This window comes from Coccinella septempunctata, chromosome 1 (assembly GCF_907165205.1).
Source record: "Coccinella septempunctata chromosome 1, icCocSept1.1, whole genome shotgun sequence".
NCBI classification, from domain to species: Eukaryota; Metazoa; Arthropoda; class Insecta; order Coleoptera; family Coccinellidae; genus Coccinella; species Coccinella septempunctata.
In genome coordinates, this window is record NC_058189.1 from 11,128,189 (window position 1) to 11,142,733 (window position 14,545).

General features: G+C 33.0%; 1 protein-coding gene across 1 annotated transcript; it reads right to left on the bottom strand.

Annotated features, from left to right (window-relative positions):
- Window positions 1-234: 234 nt before the first annotated feature.
- On the bottom strand, window positions 235-11,498 carry LOC123321729 (15-hydroxyprostaglandin dehydrogenase [NAD(+)]-like). The gene is made up of 5 exons (XM_044909465.1): window positions 11,221-11,498; window positions 6,767-6,887; window positions 6,017-6,123; window positions 4,155-4,483; window positions 235-778 (listed from the first exon to the last, which is right to left on the bottom strand). The coding sequence occupies exons 1-5, from the start codon at window positions 11,314-11,316 to the stop codon at window positions 667-669; spliced, it is 765 nt and encodes a 254-aa protein (XP_044765400.1). The 5' UTR covers window positions 11,317-11,498; the 3' UTR covers window positions 235-666.
- Between the last annotated feature and the right edge of the window lie 3,047 nt (window positions 11,499-14,545).

A 14,545-nucleotide genomic window follows, 5' to 3' on the forward strand; every position in this document is an offset into this window, starting at 1 on the left:
AGTGAAAAATAAATGTATCTCATAGATTCTCGGTTGAGAATTATTTTTTAATCAAGAAATAGGTACACTAAATGCTTGAATCTATTCCTGATACAGGGATAATTAGAAAATCAACAGACAAGCGATGATCTTACATTCCAAGTAATGAAAGAACGGATGAGTGAAAATGGATCATACAATTTTCCTTCCATACGTCCTGCAGGAATTATTTTACTCCTAATAAATTTCGAAAGTTTCATGAAACAATCATCCAGACAAATAATCAGTTGGAAGATATACAAGATATTTTTCACTGGTTGTTTTCACAGATTTTCAGCCTCTTTTCCGCCAAATCTTTCAATATCACATGCATTTCACTTATAATATTTTAATTTCAAACGCAAAATCAAAGCTCACAGGAAGTATTTCACTATAACAATAAAATAGACATCGCTTATATTTCGAAACAGAACTACTACTGGTCTCTCTGGGATCATTCTTCCGAGTTCCTTGATGTAGTCCAAAGTCTCTTTTGAGTTTTTAAATTTTTTTGTAGCTTTGTACCTCCTTAGCTGATATTGTATAAAAATTTCCATCAGAATGTTGTTTCTCCACATGTATAAAATATTTGTTTCGACGCTTGGCAAATAGGTAGGTATGTGATATCAGTCTGATTGTTTATCATCCTTAAAGAAATACTTTTATTTCTTTTGGTGGATTGGTACCTTCAACCAGCCAACTTGTACCGCTAGGAACTTTTTGTATAATTTCTGCTAAAGCCCTCGCTAAGTAATCTGACCTGAAAAATATTAAAAATTTTATTTTTTCCAATGAGGCGATCTCAAACACAAAAAATCAGATCATGCAATTTAGAGCTTACTCATTCAGTGTAATACTAAAAAACTGAGTCATGCACACAAAATGCTGATACAGCTGATTTTCCTATAAATTTAAGAGCGTTCAGAAAAATTCTTCACGTTGGCTGGTAAATTTGGAAAGTTGTCGATTTTCTGTGTTAAAACATATACATATAGGTATAGCAAGAATCCCATTGGCAACCCTATTTTGGAACCACTACAATAATTAAAAAGATCTAACTCTAGTTTTACCGAAGCAAATCTTATCTACCTTGTAGCAGATTTTTGATAAAACTGTTACACACTGAGTGCATGCAATAATTTCAAAAGAAAGCTAGTACAACACTAACACTAGATTCACAGATTAAAAATATACAGGGTGAGCAAAATGTGGTCGAGCGGTCGATAACTATTAGAAATTTTGGGCTACGTAGAAAGGTTCATTTATAGATTTATACAGTTCAGGTCACTCAATTCATTTCCTAAATATTAATTTTTCGGGGGAAGGGGTGGTCCAGGACCCTTGCCCCCTCCTTTAAACGCCCCTGCTCAGGGTTACTATTAAAAGGATCAGAATGAGCAGATTTCTATTCAAAATAGTACTTCCTGAAATTTTATGAAATTCTTTAGGGTTTTCACTATCACTATCAGTCTCTGGAACAAAATCAATTAAAAATTCTTCAAAATCGTAGTTTGTCAATTGACATTTATCAACACAATTGACTACAATTCTGAAAATTTTTAAGAATTCGTCTGATAAAGGAGCAAATTAGTGGAAGAATTCACGCAGGAGCAAATCGATTATTTCAATTTTTTAATTGATTTTGTTTCAAAGTCTGGCAGTGAAAACCCTAAAGAATTTCACTTCCTGAAACTTTTTGTTTTAGGAAGTACTTTCGGCATTTTTGCAGCGTAAATAAAAAAAAGTTGATAAAATAAGGGTTGTGGCAATGTCGTTTTGACAAGACATTCCGAGTGTACCAATCTTACTCCATTATTCTAGTTACAAAAACTGATTTTATGAAAAAGCAGGCTGGTGTGGTGTTTTACCAGTTTCAGACCACCCTATGAAGTCGAAAATAATTTAAGCTTCCGCAAAAGTTTGAATCATTCTCCTAGTTCAAAATTTCTAAGAGTTACATTGACTCACACTGAACAGTAGCGTTCACCACTATCGTATTTCTGGATATACAGGGTGAGTCTTTGACTCGTACAAATATTTTAGCAGTAGATTCTTGAGGTCAAAGGAAATACTTTTTTCCTTTACCTTTTTTTTGGAATCGGCTCGGTTTAAAACAATACAAGCTGTTGAAAACCCATAAAATATATTCATTTTCCATTCTATATCACAAATGGTTTTATAGCATAAAATGAATTTCGGAATACAGTTTTTCATTTATTTGATTAATCTTTTTCGAACACATTATGACCATTACCTACCATAAAAATAGTAAAAATTCAAAGAACTTGAAACTAAGTTGGATGCTATCCATTCAATATTCTAACGTTTTGTAAAATAAAAGTATTTTCTCGTATAATGCACCGTTTTCAAGTACCTAATTTGATGTTCAAAAACGAAGAATATCTGTGAATCTGTGAACTCTTTAAAAGATCCACAGATGTGTAGGTTCACAAATTTAGCTAGTTACTCTGAAGCATAGACATAGAGACATGGACTGAGCAATGTCAGCATGAAAATGTCTTTTTTATAGAAAGAGAGAAATGATCGTCGGGAATTTACCTGTCTCTTTTTTGTTCACATAGAGGTGAGTGTGGACCAATCAAAATTCTAGAAAAAGACAACTGCATTCCCGACGTGCGTTTCTCTCTGTCACTTTTTTTGACCGTATTTCATGCATAGATAAAAAGGGAAGGCACAGTCCATGTTTATATGTCTATGCTCTGAAGTAAGACTCAGGTGTATTCACTGATTCGATTTTGTTTTTAATTTCGTGGGGATATGGGATCAGTTTCGTTTTTCCCACTGTAGGTAGCGCTGCTTAGAATTTGACAGAGCATTGTCATTTGATATTTGAAAATAATTTGAATACTTTCGTACGACGTACGAATATGTGTATTTATAAGCGATTATTGGTATGTGAAAATGTATTTTCGAGAAAGGGGTGTAGAACATTAAATTTTTCAACATGTCGTTCAGTAAGTTCAGTTTTCTGTATGGACAATCAAGAACTACAGCTAAGAATTCGATGTTGTTGGAATTTGAAGCAGAACCAAATCAAATGAACGAACATTCGGTACCGATATAGCTAAGTTTGGAAACTTTAGCAATTTTCATTTCATTTCAAAGAAACTGTATTGGAAATACACGAATTGTGAGCAAGTATTGAGAATCAAAAATACATATGTAAATCTATTCGAGTCTGTTACTTCAAATATTCTTTCTGAGTAGATATAGTGAAAATTCCCTTTCCGTCAACTGAATATATTGGATATTTGATCAATCAACTGTGTTTTATTAAAATCATATGTATTGCCAGTTCATTTTTTTCACTCGTTGATCGACATTCGATATCAACGCAAAACAAAATAAAACGAGAGAGTATCCATGGACTTCCTTTGGTAGAACAAGGATAGAATGAAGCAAATGACATGGTGGCGCCGCCACGAAACTGATCCCATATCCCCGATTTTCTGAAATGTTGATGCTTCCAAAAAGTGACAAGTGCACACATAAGATGTCTAAAACACTGGTGTAATGAATGTTCTACACCCCTTTCTCGAAACTAATATATTTTCACACACCAATAATCGCTTATAGATACAACATATCCCCACGAAATTAAAAACAAAATCGAATCAGTGAATACACCAGAGTTTTAGACATCTTATGCACACACCAGTATTTTAGACATCTTACTCTGAAGGTAATTTTGTTTTTCGGGGGTGGCAGAGCTCATCATGAAAACTTAAATGGCTATATTTTTTATCAAGGCCGAATCGGAAAAAATTATGAAAAGTGTTCTTTTTTTCCTCAAGAATCTTTTATGGTACGAAATGGTCATAATGAGAAAACTGGAAGACGTGGGTGATTTATTGTGTTCGAAAAAGATTCATCAAATAAGTAAATGAGAAACTATATTCCAAAATTCATTTCACTAGATGAAACCGTCTGTGAAATAACATTTTTTATGGTTTTTTAACAACCTGTATCTTTTAAACCGAGCCGACTCGGAAAAAATGGTAAGAAAAAAAGGTGTTTCTTTCAACCTCAAGAATCTACTGTTAAAATATTTGTACGAGTCAAAGACTGTATAAATAAAGCTCCATCATAAAAGAAAAAAAATCCACTGAACTCACTTTGTTGGAGTAATGTTACTTATATCCTTCTGCCAGGCTTGTTCGTATTCGCCACTGATTATCCTCTTTCTAGGATCCTCTGTGAGTACTGTATCAGAAGGAGGCGAGCATATTGCAACAACCTTAACTCCTGTCAGTTTTTCATGATATGGGTCACCATAGGATCGTGTTAGAGCTGCCACAGCGTGTTTGGTAGCGGTGAACACAGGTAATGACACTAAATGGTTAACGCAGCTGCTAGAACCTACATTAACTACAACACCTCCTGGGCCTCCTCTGTCTTTGCCCATAAAACGATATGCAAGAAGTAGTCCCCGAATTACACCATTCTGAAAATTAAAAATATTCTTATTATCCTTATTATTTATTTCATAGAGTAAATTGAATGAGATCTTGTCATAAAATAAATTTCATGACTTGTCAAAAAATGAATACAATACACTGTATAAATGAAAAAACAGATATACATTATAAAAACAACACATCATTCTCATTCTCATCTTTATACAGCTTGTTGGAGTCATTCAAAATGCTTTTTGTAATTTCAATATGTACTCAAAGGCATAAGATTACATTAAAATAACAACATTAAAAAGAGGTAGATAAATAGAGAATGGGCCATTAAGAACAAAACAAAGCGGCTCGCCTGTTGTTTGGCAGAAACGAATTATAAAAAAATAACGCTGGGACATGTAGATTTTTGATTCCAGGGGGAGAACTTCTGAGATCAAATTCGAACCCCATATTTTTTTCAGTTCATTATTTAAAACAACTATAAGCTAACAAAAAAATTTTAAATAATTAACAGAAAAAAGATGGGTTGTCATTTAAAAAAATGAAGATTTCGATGAATTTCTGTTTTGATAATGGATCTACGTTTTCGTGGACCCTGAATATAATATGGTTATTTACAAGGAAAATTTTTAGTGTATCATTTATTGACTAGACACAGTTCAAATTCGAATCAATTACACAGAATAGGGACGGAACTATAGTCCTTTATATAAGTACCTCAAACTGTCAAAATATTATTAAAAGTCAAATTTCTCGAAAACCGTTGAGAATTCAGACATAGTTGTGTTATCAAACTTATATTCGGAAGCTCTTCATGCCTGGCAGGCTCAATGGGATGCAACTGATGAAAAACTGCACGCTATCCAACCAATGGTACACGACCCCATAAAGTTGAATATGAAGAGACAGGATAAAATAGTGGCGAGAAGAAATGGGACACACACAAAGCTAACCCACGGCTTTCTTGTGTCTTCAGGAAACGCTCCCAACTGTGAACACTGCCCTGATGAACGTCTGACTGTGAAACATCTAATAACTTTATGCCCACACTATGGAGATGCACTCCGACGATATGGCATCAAAGAGCGCCTGCATGATGTACTAAGTTCACCCAGATCGAAGCAACGATACGATTTCTCAAAGATAATGAACTGTACTTTATTATTTGAATCTTTATTGACTACTTTCAATGTGAGCCTGTGTCAATGACCTTAGCTGTCGAGACACGTTAATTTAAATAAATAAATGAACTTTTATTCAAATTTAACAAGGAATTCAAAAATGTAAAAATATATAAGATGTTCCATTTAAAATATCGAAGTTGGTAGCTGTGCAGAAGAAACGAAACACTTTGTATAGTTCTAAATAATTTCAGGAGATGCTCTACTTAAGAAGAGGAAAGTTTTATCTAAAACTCTTTTTTTAATTAATTAAATTGCTTTTGAAATTAAAAATTGACAGGTGACAGAGTTTTCCTTGATAATTATTCGCATGAGAATTCGGTTTGATATACCTTATTAAACATCGTGAAGTTTTATTTGAAATTTGGCAATGTAAAATTAACTCACCAGATTCACATCAACTTCCAATTCCCACAGCCTATCATTCATAATTGATGCGTTGTTAACCACGATATCCACTCCCCCAAGTTTGGATATCGTTGTCTGAAAAGCCTCTGAAAGAACACATTAGAATTCATTGAACCAAACTTGTTCTCTTAGCTTCCAGAAGCCATGTTCAGTAGCACGAAAATTTAAAGCAGATGAGTTATTCATTCATTTGAGGGAAAACTTCAAAGAGAAGATTTCCATATTTGAATGCTGATAAATCTTTTTGATTAACCTACTTAAAAACTCTTTGATAATCATGAAATGAATAGGATAGAAATAGGCATAACTAAAATAGCTAAAATAATAGTACCTAAATATCTTTTATTTGGACATGATTTCTCAACCCTTCTAACCAAAAATCTCGTAATGCTGATTGGATGAAGCTATCAATCTAAAGGTATATGAGTTTTATGATATAATTATACAAAGTGATTAAGTACTCATCAGCAATGATTGTAATATTGCAGTAGGAGTCAATTTTGAAATTCTATGATTTTGAGTTCGAAACACCTTGGTAAGGGGCAGCACAGAGTAATTCAAACTGCGGTGTTACAATCTTTCCAAAAGATACTATAGTACAATACGATATGTGAAAACTCTTACGATGAAGTTCAATATTCTGGAAAAGTGATATCTTGATATAAAAGTCGACAAATTTGTATATGTATCAAATTAAACCTACAATGAAATGAGAGTATAATCACTTACCTTCAAACTGAGGATAATCAGTGACGTCACATGGACAAAATATCACTCTATCCCTAGCTATCTTGGATAACTGATGCAACAGTTCTTCCCCTTCATCAGTGTTGATATCACAAATAGAGACCTGAAATGAAAGAAGAGCTGGCTGTTGAGTATGTATTCAACTTACATATGTTGTAAAGGCACTGTCAAGATCGACAGATTCACAAGAAAAGTGATGAATATGAATCGAAGCCTGCATGCTTACTCCTTAATACAAAGGATATATCTTCCTAGAGTGCTGGATGGTAGAAATACCAATACCATATGGTGTCTGAAATACTAACACCATCAACGTATGAATTAGAAAATAAAGACATTGGATATTGGAAAGGATTGGTTAAGGATGATAGCTGACTGACCATGAAATCAGAAATCAAGGAGCATTCCTGTTTACGCCTGCATGGAAGGAGATCCTTGGAGAACCTTGTATTTCCGACATATCAATTGATCATGAACTAGTTGGAACGCCTATCACACCACTGAAATTAGGAACTGAAGATACAACTCGAAGATGACATGAGTAAAATATTATGATGTTTCACTCGACTGAACCAAGCATAATGAATCTAGATATAATTCTGCTAGACAAAGAATTGCTTGTCGTGGAATTTTCCTCCCCTGTCGAAAATAATATGGTGATGAAAGAAGGAAAATACGAGTATAAAATGATTTTATGATCGAACTGAGCATTCTATACCCAGGACATAAATTTTTGAATTGTTATTCTGATTATAGGATGTAATACTTGTAAGCCCAGCGATCTATCTCTTCAGTGGATGTATATTTGACCACCAATTCAATTGAAAAAATCATAATCGCAAAAATAAACAGAGGAATGGAAAAAATATCCTAACATAAATTTTTTATACTGAAAGCTCTAGAGTCCCAGCTCCAAGGATTATATTGAACCATCAATATTCTTTCTAGGATGGAGCGCATGTTCCCCATTTTTTTTGTAAAAATGTAAAATGGTCGGCCAATACAATTGATAGAGGAATGTATCAGATTTACTCAGAAAAATCTTTGTCCTACTGCTCTAAGTTCAAGGATCAAAACAAACTGTTATTCTGTGTACAATCGAGTGCATGTCGTAGTATGAAATGATGAAATCAAGGATTATAAATCCTAATTTACAATCCGTTATCCTTGCTATGCAATCAGTCTATCTCTCCTTGTATATCGCTAATTATTCGCTTCGGCATCCTTATCTGAATAAGAGGAAAGGAATTAACCGGCTGCAGCATTTATATGAGAGATATGGTATTGACCGTGGTGGAATAGTTGTCTTGGAGCTGGCCGGCCGAAGGCCAACCCGCGATTATATGAGAGAATTGAGGAAGCAAAATTATTTCGATAAAAATCATTTGTTATATTTGAACAAATAATATGATTCCTTCAGGACAATAGCTCCTATCATGAATTTATTTAGAATATTCAAAAAAGAAGTAGGAAGTTTGCAGTAACTATCAGATATTAAAAATATACTTATTCATTTGATTAGTCGAATGAACATATGAGACGATCAAAATAGGACAAGCGAATTAAATTTGATGAACCTTAGATAACAAAATTTCAACTCGAGACTGCATATCCACAGATATCAGATCTCATCCTCATCTGAAAATATGAGATATTCAAAATAGGACAAAGCAAATGAAATGTAATGAAACTAAGAAAACAAATTTTCAACTCGGGACTGCATCTCCACAGATATGAGTTCTCATCCTCATCTGAAAATATGAGATATTCAGAATAGGACAAAGCGAAGGAAATTTAATGAATCTTATAGAGAACAAAATATCAACTCGGGACTGCATCTGCATTCCACAGATAACGGTTCTCATCCTTCTGTTGTATAATTGTTTCAATGTGAAAACGTACATCATGAGTTTGACAAGTCTTGAATCCAACCGAATCAGAAAAAGAAACAATTTAAGAGAAAGAAAAACTGTAATTTCTAATTTGTTGAAATCCTGAATTTCTCTGATTTACCTTTTAAATTATCTAGGAGAGAGCTTTTCTCCATCAAATCTAATTGATCAAAACACATTGCAGGAAGTTAATGTAACAAAATGGGTTATTTATCCAATTTAAATACATATCACAGTATATATATATACCCCAGATATCAATCATATTTATTTATACAACATGTGAGGTAAATGAATTATAACTCACGTATTGTAGGTATACAAAATTTTATTCCATTTCGATTAGGATTCGAATGATTTCACTTTACAGAGAATAATCTAATTTAGGTATGAAATAACATGAAATGTATCGCTTCGATTGGTTTTTCCTAGGGCATTATTCAATCCATAGCAATAAAAGCATTTTATCCACTCATATTCTCATGTTATTTTTTTCTATTTCGAATTAAAAAAAAATAATTTCAATGAAAGGATAAACGTCAACTTATCCTTGTTGCTTTCGGTTGAATAATGTGATCTTTGAACGATAAAATAGAAAAAATAATGACATGTGGGAAATCAAAAAAAAAAAGATCTTCACAACGAGCTGACTTGTGATATCGACTGAAACTAAATTGCTTGTTGCTGAACCTCAATATCTGCAAAAATGTCGAAAAAGAATTTTTACGTCTGTAGCCAAAAAAAACTATATTCATTATATGAATTACCAATTATTCAGTTGTTGACGTTGAATGAAAAATTTATTGTGAGAATTATTGGGCTATTTCAATCAATCCATCAATCAGGCTTATAGATCTGTTCTACTTTGAATAACCAAGTACCGGTCGTATTACCTTTAATTCGAGTTTGTCGGTAACATAATAAATTTTAAAAACTATTTATGATATGCCAAGTACATGCCTAGCCATACAGAAAAATCCGGAGAATTTTGCCAATTCCACGACTCGATATAGATTTTAATATCCAGAATATTTCAGTAATATCATGTATGTTATACCTATGTAAAAGATTTTGAAGTTACGTTCTAATTCAAAAAATTTAATATTTCATTTTCGATATTTTCAGTTTATTGGGGACATACTCAATTCGAGGAAATAATTTATAACATGACAATTAAAGGTCTTATAATAATATACAGGGTGAATCTTTGACTCGTACAAATATTTCAACAGTGTATTCTTGAGGTCAAAAAAAACACATTTTTCCCTTACCATTTTTGCCGAATCGGCTAGGTTTGAAAGATAGGTACAGGATATTGAAAAACAATAAAAAATTTTATATTTAGTTTCATTGAATGAAATAAATTTCTGGATATATCTTTTCCTTCATTCGATTAATCTTTTTCGAACACAAGATATCACCTACGTCTTCCAAGTTATCTAATGAATATTTGGACTTTTGCAAAATAAAAGCATTCATTTTAGTTTCTCGTATAATGCGCCATTTTCGAGTAATTTGATGTTCAAATGTTAAAAAATACCTATCTGTGAAATTTGAAAAATTGGGTACTTTGGTTGAATACAATTCTGTTCGAAAGATCCACAGTTGTGTAGTGTCCCAGATTTAGCTAGTTATTCTGAAGTTAATTTTTTTTTATAGGATTGGCACAGCTCATACTTACAATATTTAACGATATGAAATACCTTTTTCTTGCAATTATATCAGTTGTTTCATCTAGTTATTGTGAAGTTGCATATTTTTGGTTATTGAAAATCTTTACACCTAGCCTTTCATGGTTTCTGTTTTATAAATCGAAATCGGGTAACTAGTAAAATTTCACTCCTAAGTGTTTGGTCAGTTTTTCTTCTGAGCTCTATATTCTTTCTTATTATTAATACACACAAAGTTTGCCTAATTCTAAATGAATAATTGTTGAGTATTATTTCCAGAATAACAGCAAATTACAATGGACTATAATTTATCAGATGAAAACAAGTTTCTGTCGAAGCTTTGTTTGGCAGCAAAATGGTTTTAAAATTGTAGCCATTTAATTTTCTACATGTAGATATAATCAGCCGATAGTGATACACTTTGAAACCAAAACAAACCTGATAATGTGAATTCGGATATTTTCATTTAGAGGAATTGAATTTCTAAGCAATAATTTTAATTCGTTCAACCAAAGGTACAACTTACTTTTCTCGAAAATCATAAAATCTTTTTATTGCTCCCTTCATCAAAGAAAAACAAGCTTTGAAAGATATCAATGTCAGTTCTCGATTACTAAACTGCATGTCGCCTTTTATAATATGTAGAATTTTTTTACATTTTCATATTCCTTCTATTGTCTCGAGTGACTTCATTTCTGAACTGGTTGAATTATTTTATTTCTCTATGTATAAAATATCGTTGTCTTACCTTCCAAACAAATTATTGTAATAGGCAGGCCTATATTCTATTTTTGGTTCATTTTCTCAATGACATTAACATCAAATCACTATAATCAATTCTGAACAATTTTTTCATACCTGAATAGGGTCTTACCTTACATCCTTGCTTAAATAACTCCTTACAGTACTCTCTTCCTTGACCTGAAGCTCCGCCGGTAACCAATGCAACTTTACCATTCAAATCCAACATTTTCACGGTCGATGCAAGTACGGACACGAAATCATGAACTGATTCGGTTAATGAATTTCAGACGATCAAAATAAAGGTTCTATTTTTAGTGTGGAAGTGACTGTTACAACCACGAGTGCCGCGCCCTTCTGGCGCCGCGACGTCTAAAGGGGGATACTGGGGTGCCGTGTCATTGCGCAAAGGCCCGCCGAATACGACTTCCGCTAGAGACGGATGGAATAGAATTCCATATTCAACAAATTTAGTAGATACTAGCCGAATAATGGCAACTCGGCGGTTTGGACACCAATTTAATATTAGGAGAGTATTTGAGGGAAAGATGATGTGGAAAAGCCGATAAAACAATATAAAATCATGTTAAAAGAAATAAATGTTAATTTTAATTGATGATATGATATGAAGATCAACAAAAATAATTAACCTACTCAGATACAGTTCCTGAAGATGGCACCTAGAAAACAATTTATTGTTCCTTTGAAAGCAGAAACTGACAGAAATGAAATAAAGTAGACATTTTATGAGAGCGAGAAGGCAATAAAAAAATTTGATGATGTTCCCCAGTAATTGCGAAGGGTAGAAGAAGTCACCCCTAAAATTTGTTCCGCAAGAAACTTTTTCCTTATTTATATTATGCCTTTGAAAAGTTAATTTTTAATAGCTTGATTAATTTTGAACAGATAAGGTCTCATAAAATTTCTTGCTAAAAGTCACGGTATTTGAGAAAAAAAATATCATGCTGCTTAGATACAGCCCCCTAAAGATGCAACCTTAAAAGAAATTTTTTTCTTAGAAACCAGAAAACTGACAGCTCTGTAACCGTAAGAGATAGGGAAAAATGGATGGCACGTTTCCGATCTGAATTTTCAAAAGATTGTTAATAGCCAAAACCGCAGCCCTCTATCTTCTTTTTATTTTCTAGTTATAAATGAAAACTCATTTTATGCTCTTCGGCTGTTGCCTCTATTTCATAAAGTATCAGTTAGATCGAAAAACAAATATTCTACAGACAATTTTTCATGTAGAGTCAAAGGTTTGTTCAGTCCGCCACTTCAGTGATATACTTAGTGATAACTTTTTTTTTAATATAAACCCCGTGTTATTCTTACATAATATTCCAGTCCCATTTTTTTCTGATTCAGAATATATAACATACTTCGTGCCCCTGATTGTTCTTCTGTTAAAAAACTCAAAAACTAGATCGGTCTAGTTGGCAGGTCATTTCATTGATAATATGATAATGAAATTTATGCTCCTAAATTGTGTCGGGTTATTAAATGACACAGTATTTGCCTTTAGTGGATTTCCTTATAGGTTTAATGTTCAGATTTTAAAAATTTAACAACTTTGTTGTTACAAAAAATAAACCTCATTATTATTACTAATATGAGAGACTTTGAAGATAACTTTCATTCCAGCTATTTGAAAGGAAGAAAAATTTTCCAATTTGGAATTAATCACTTTCAGGAGATTTTGTAAACCTGGATTATACTGAATTTCTTCCGAAACCTTTTCAACTAGTAGATAATCTAAATACTAGTACCACAGCCTTTTCAAATATTTTTACAAATAAGGCTGTGCCAGTACTAGTATAGGTAAATTGGTAAATATGAAGTGGTCATGGAAATACTCATAATATCCTCATTTCCGAGCTTCTTCTCGAGTATTCGTGAATGAAAGTGATCTCCAAAATCTCTCATAACCTGACACAACATAAGAGCATAAAGTTCATTGTCATATTATCATTGAAATGACCTGCCAACTTGACCGAACTAGTTTTTGAGTTTTTTTATTGGAAGAAAGAGATACGACATATATTATAGACTCTGAATGAGAAAAAAATATGGTACTGGAATTTGTGAAAATAAAATGGAGTTTATGTTTAAAAATTAAAAGTTACCATACTATATCACTGAAGTGGCGAACTGAAAAAAATCTTTGACTACGTCACTGCATTCTACATAAAAAAGTGTAAAATGTAACATTTGTTTCTCAATATCACTGATACTGTACGAAAGAGAGGCACCAGTACGAAGAGCCGAAAAATGAGTTTTCCCTTATAACGTGAAAACAAAAGATGATAGAGGGATGCGGTTTTGTCCATTAACAATCTAGGAAACGTGCCATCCATTTTCCCTAGCTCTTACAGAGCTGTCATTCAATCCCATCGAATTTTGCCCACCCTGTACAGGGTGATTCACTTATCTTGATAACCCCAATTTTCTCGAAAACGGCCAAAAACATTTTGTTGTCTTGAGATGCGCGTGAAAATCGACGAAAAAAATAAAGACGCCAGACGTCGCGCGTCGGCCGGGGCGATGTCAATTTTTTTTCCCAGAAACATACCTTTTTTATTATGCTATTCCACAGATAATTTTTTTCTAAATAGTTTTCCAAATATCTTTTTTTTTTCATTTCAAACTATAAGCCATCTGCAGCGTGTGTCAAGTTTATTCTATTCCATTAATTTTTTTTCTGAATTGTGACTGCAGGCCTTCTCTTGAAGACATAGATATGATTCTGTTTCCTAAATTCAAGGAGGCTTTGTAAACAACTATTTTTCCGGGGTGACAGTTTTGTGTTTCCAGCTTTATAGAGCTTTTATGGTCATCATATAAAAAAACGCTTTGTTCTACAAGCTCTATGACAAACTTTGACTGATGGTAGCTGTGATTATTCTGAACATTTTTTTTCCTTTGAACATATATCCGATTCGTTTTTGTTTAGAAGATACAAGCATTTTAAAAATCATATTTTTATGTTCAAATCATAATAATGAAAGGAAATTTTGAGACTATAAAAATTGTTCAAAATGTCCACCTTCGGCTTGAATGCAAGCTTTACATTGACGAACTTAAGATGCCGTTACCCAGCGGATCACACGGGTCGTTTCGTATTTTGTTTGCTGCATCTTGAATTCTATCAAGTAATTGTTGATGAGATTGGATATCAACATGATAAACAAGCTGATGCTTCTTACGTTCCCAAATAAAAATCTAAGGGATTTAGATCAGGCGAACGCGATGGCCATTGTTTTGGTCCCCCTTGACTTATCCATTTATTTAGCCAACTGACTACTTGTCTCCCTCTATGTGGTAGTGCACCATCGTGCTGATACCACATATTCCAAACAATATTGAGCTCTAAGTTAACAATGAAGTCAAAAAGTTTGTGCTTCAAAAAATTTGCATACAAATCTGAATTCAAACGATCATTTATAACATGTACTGGC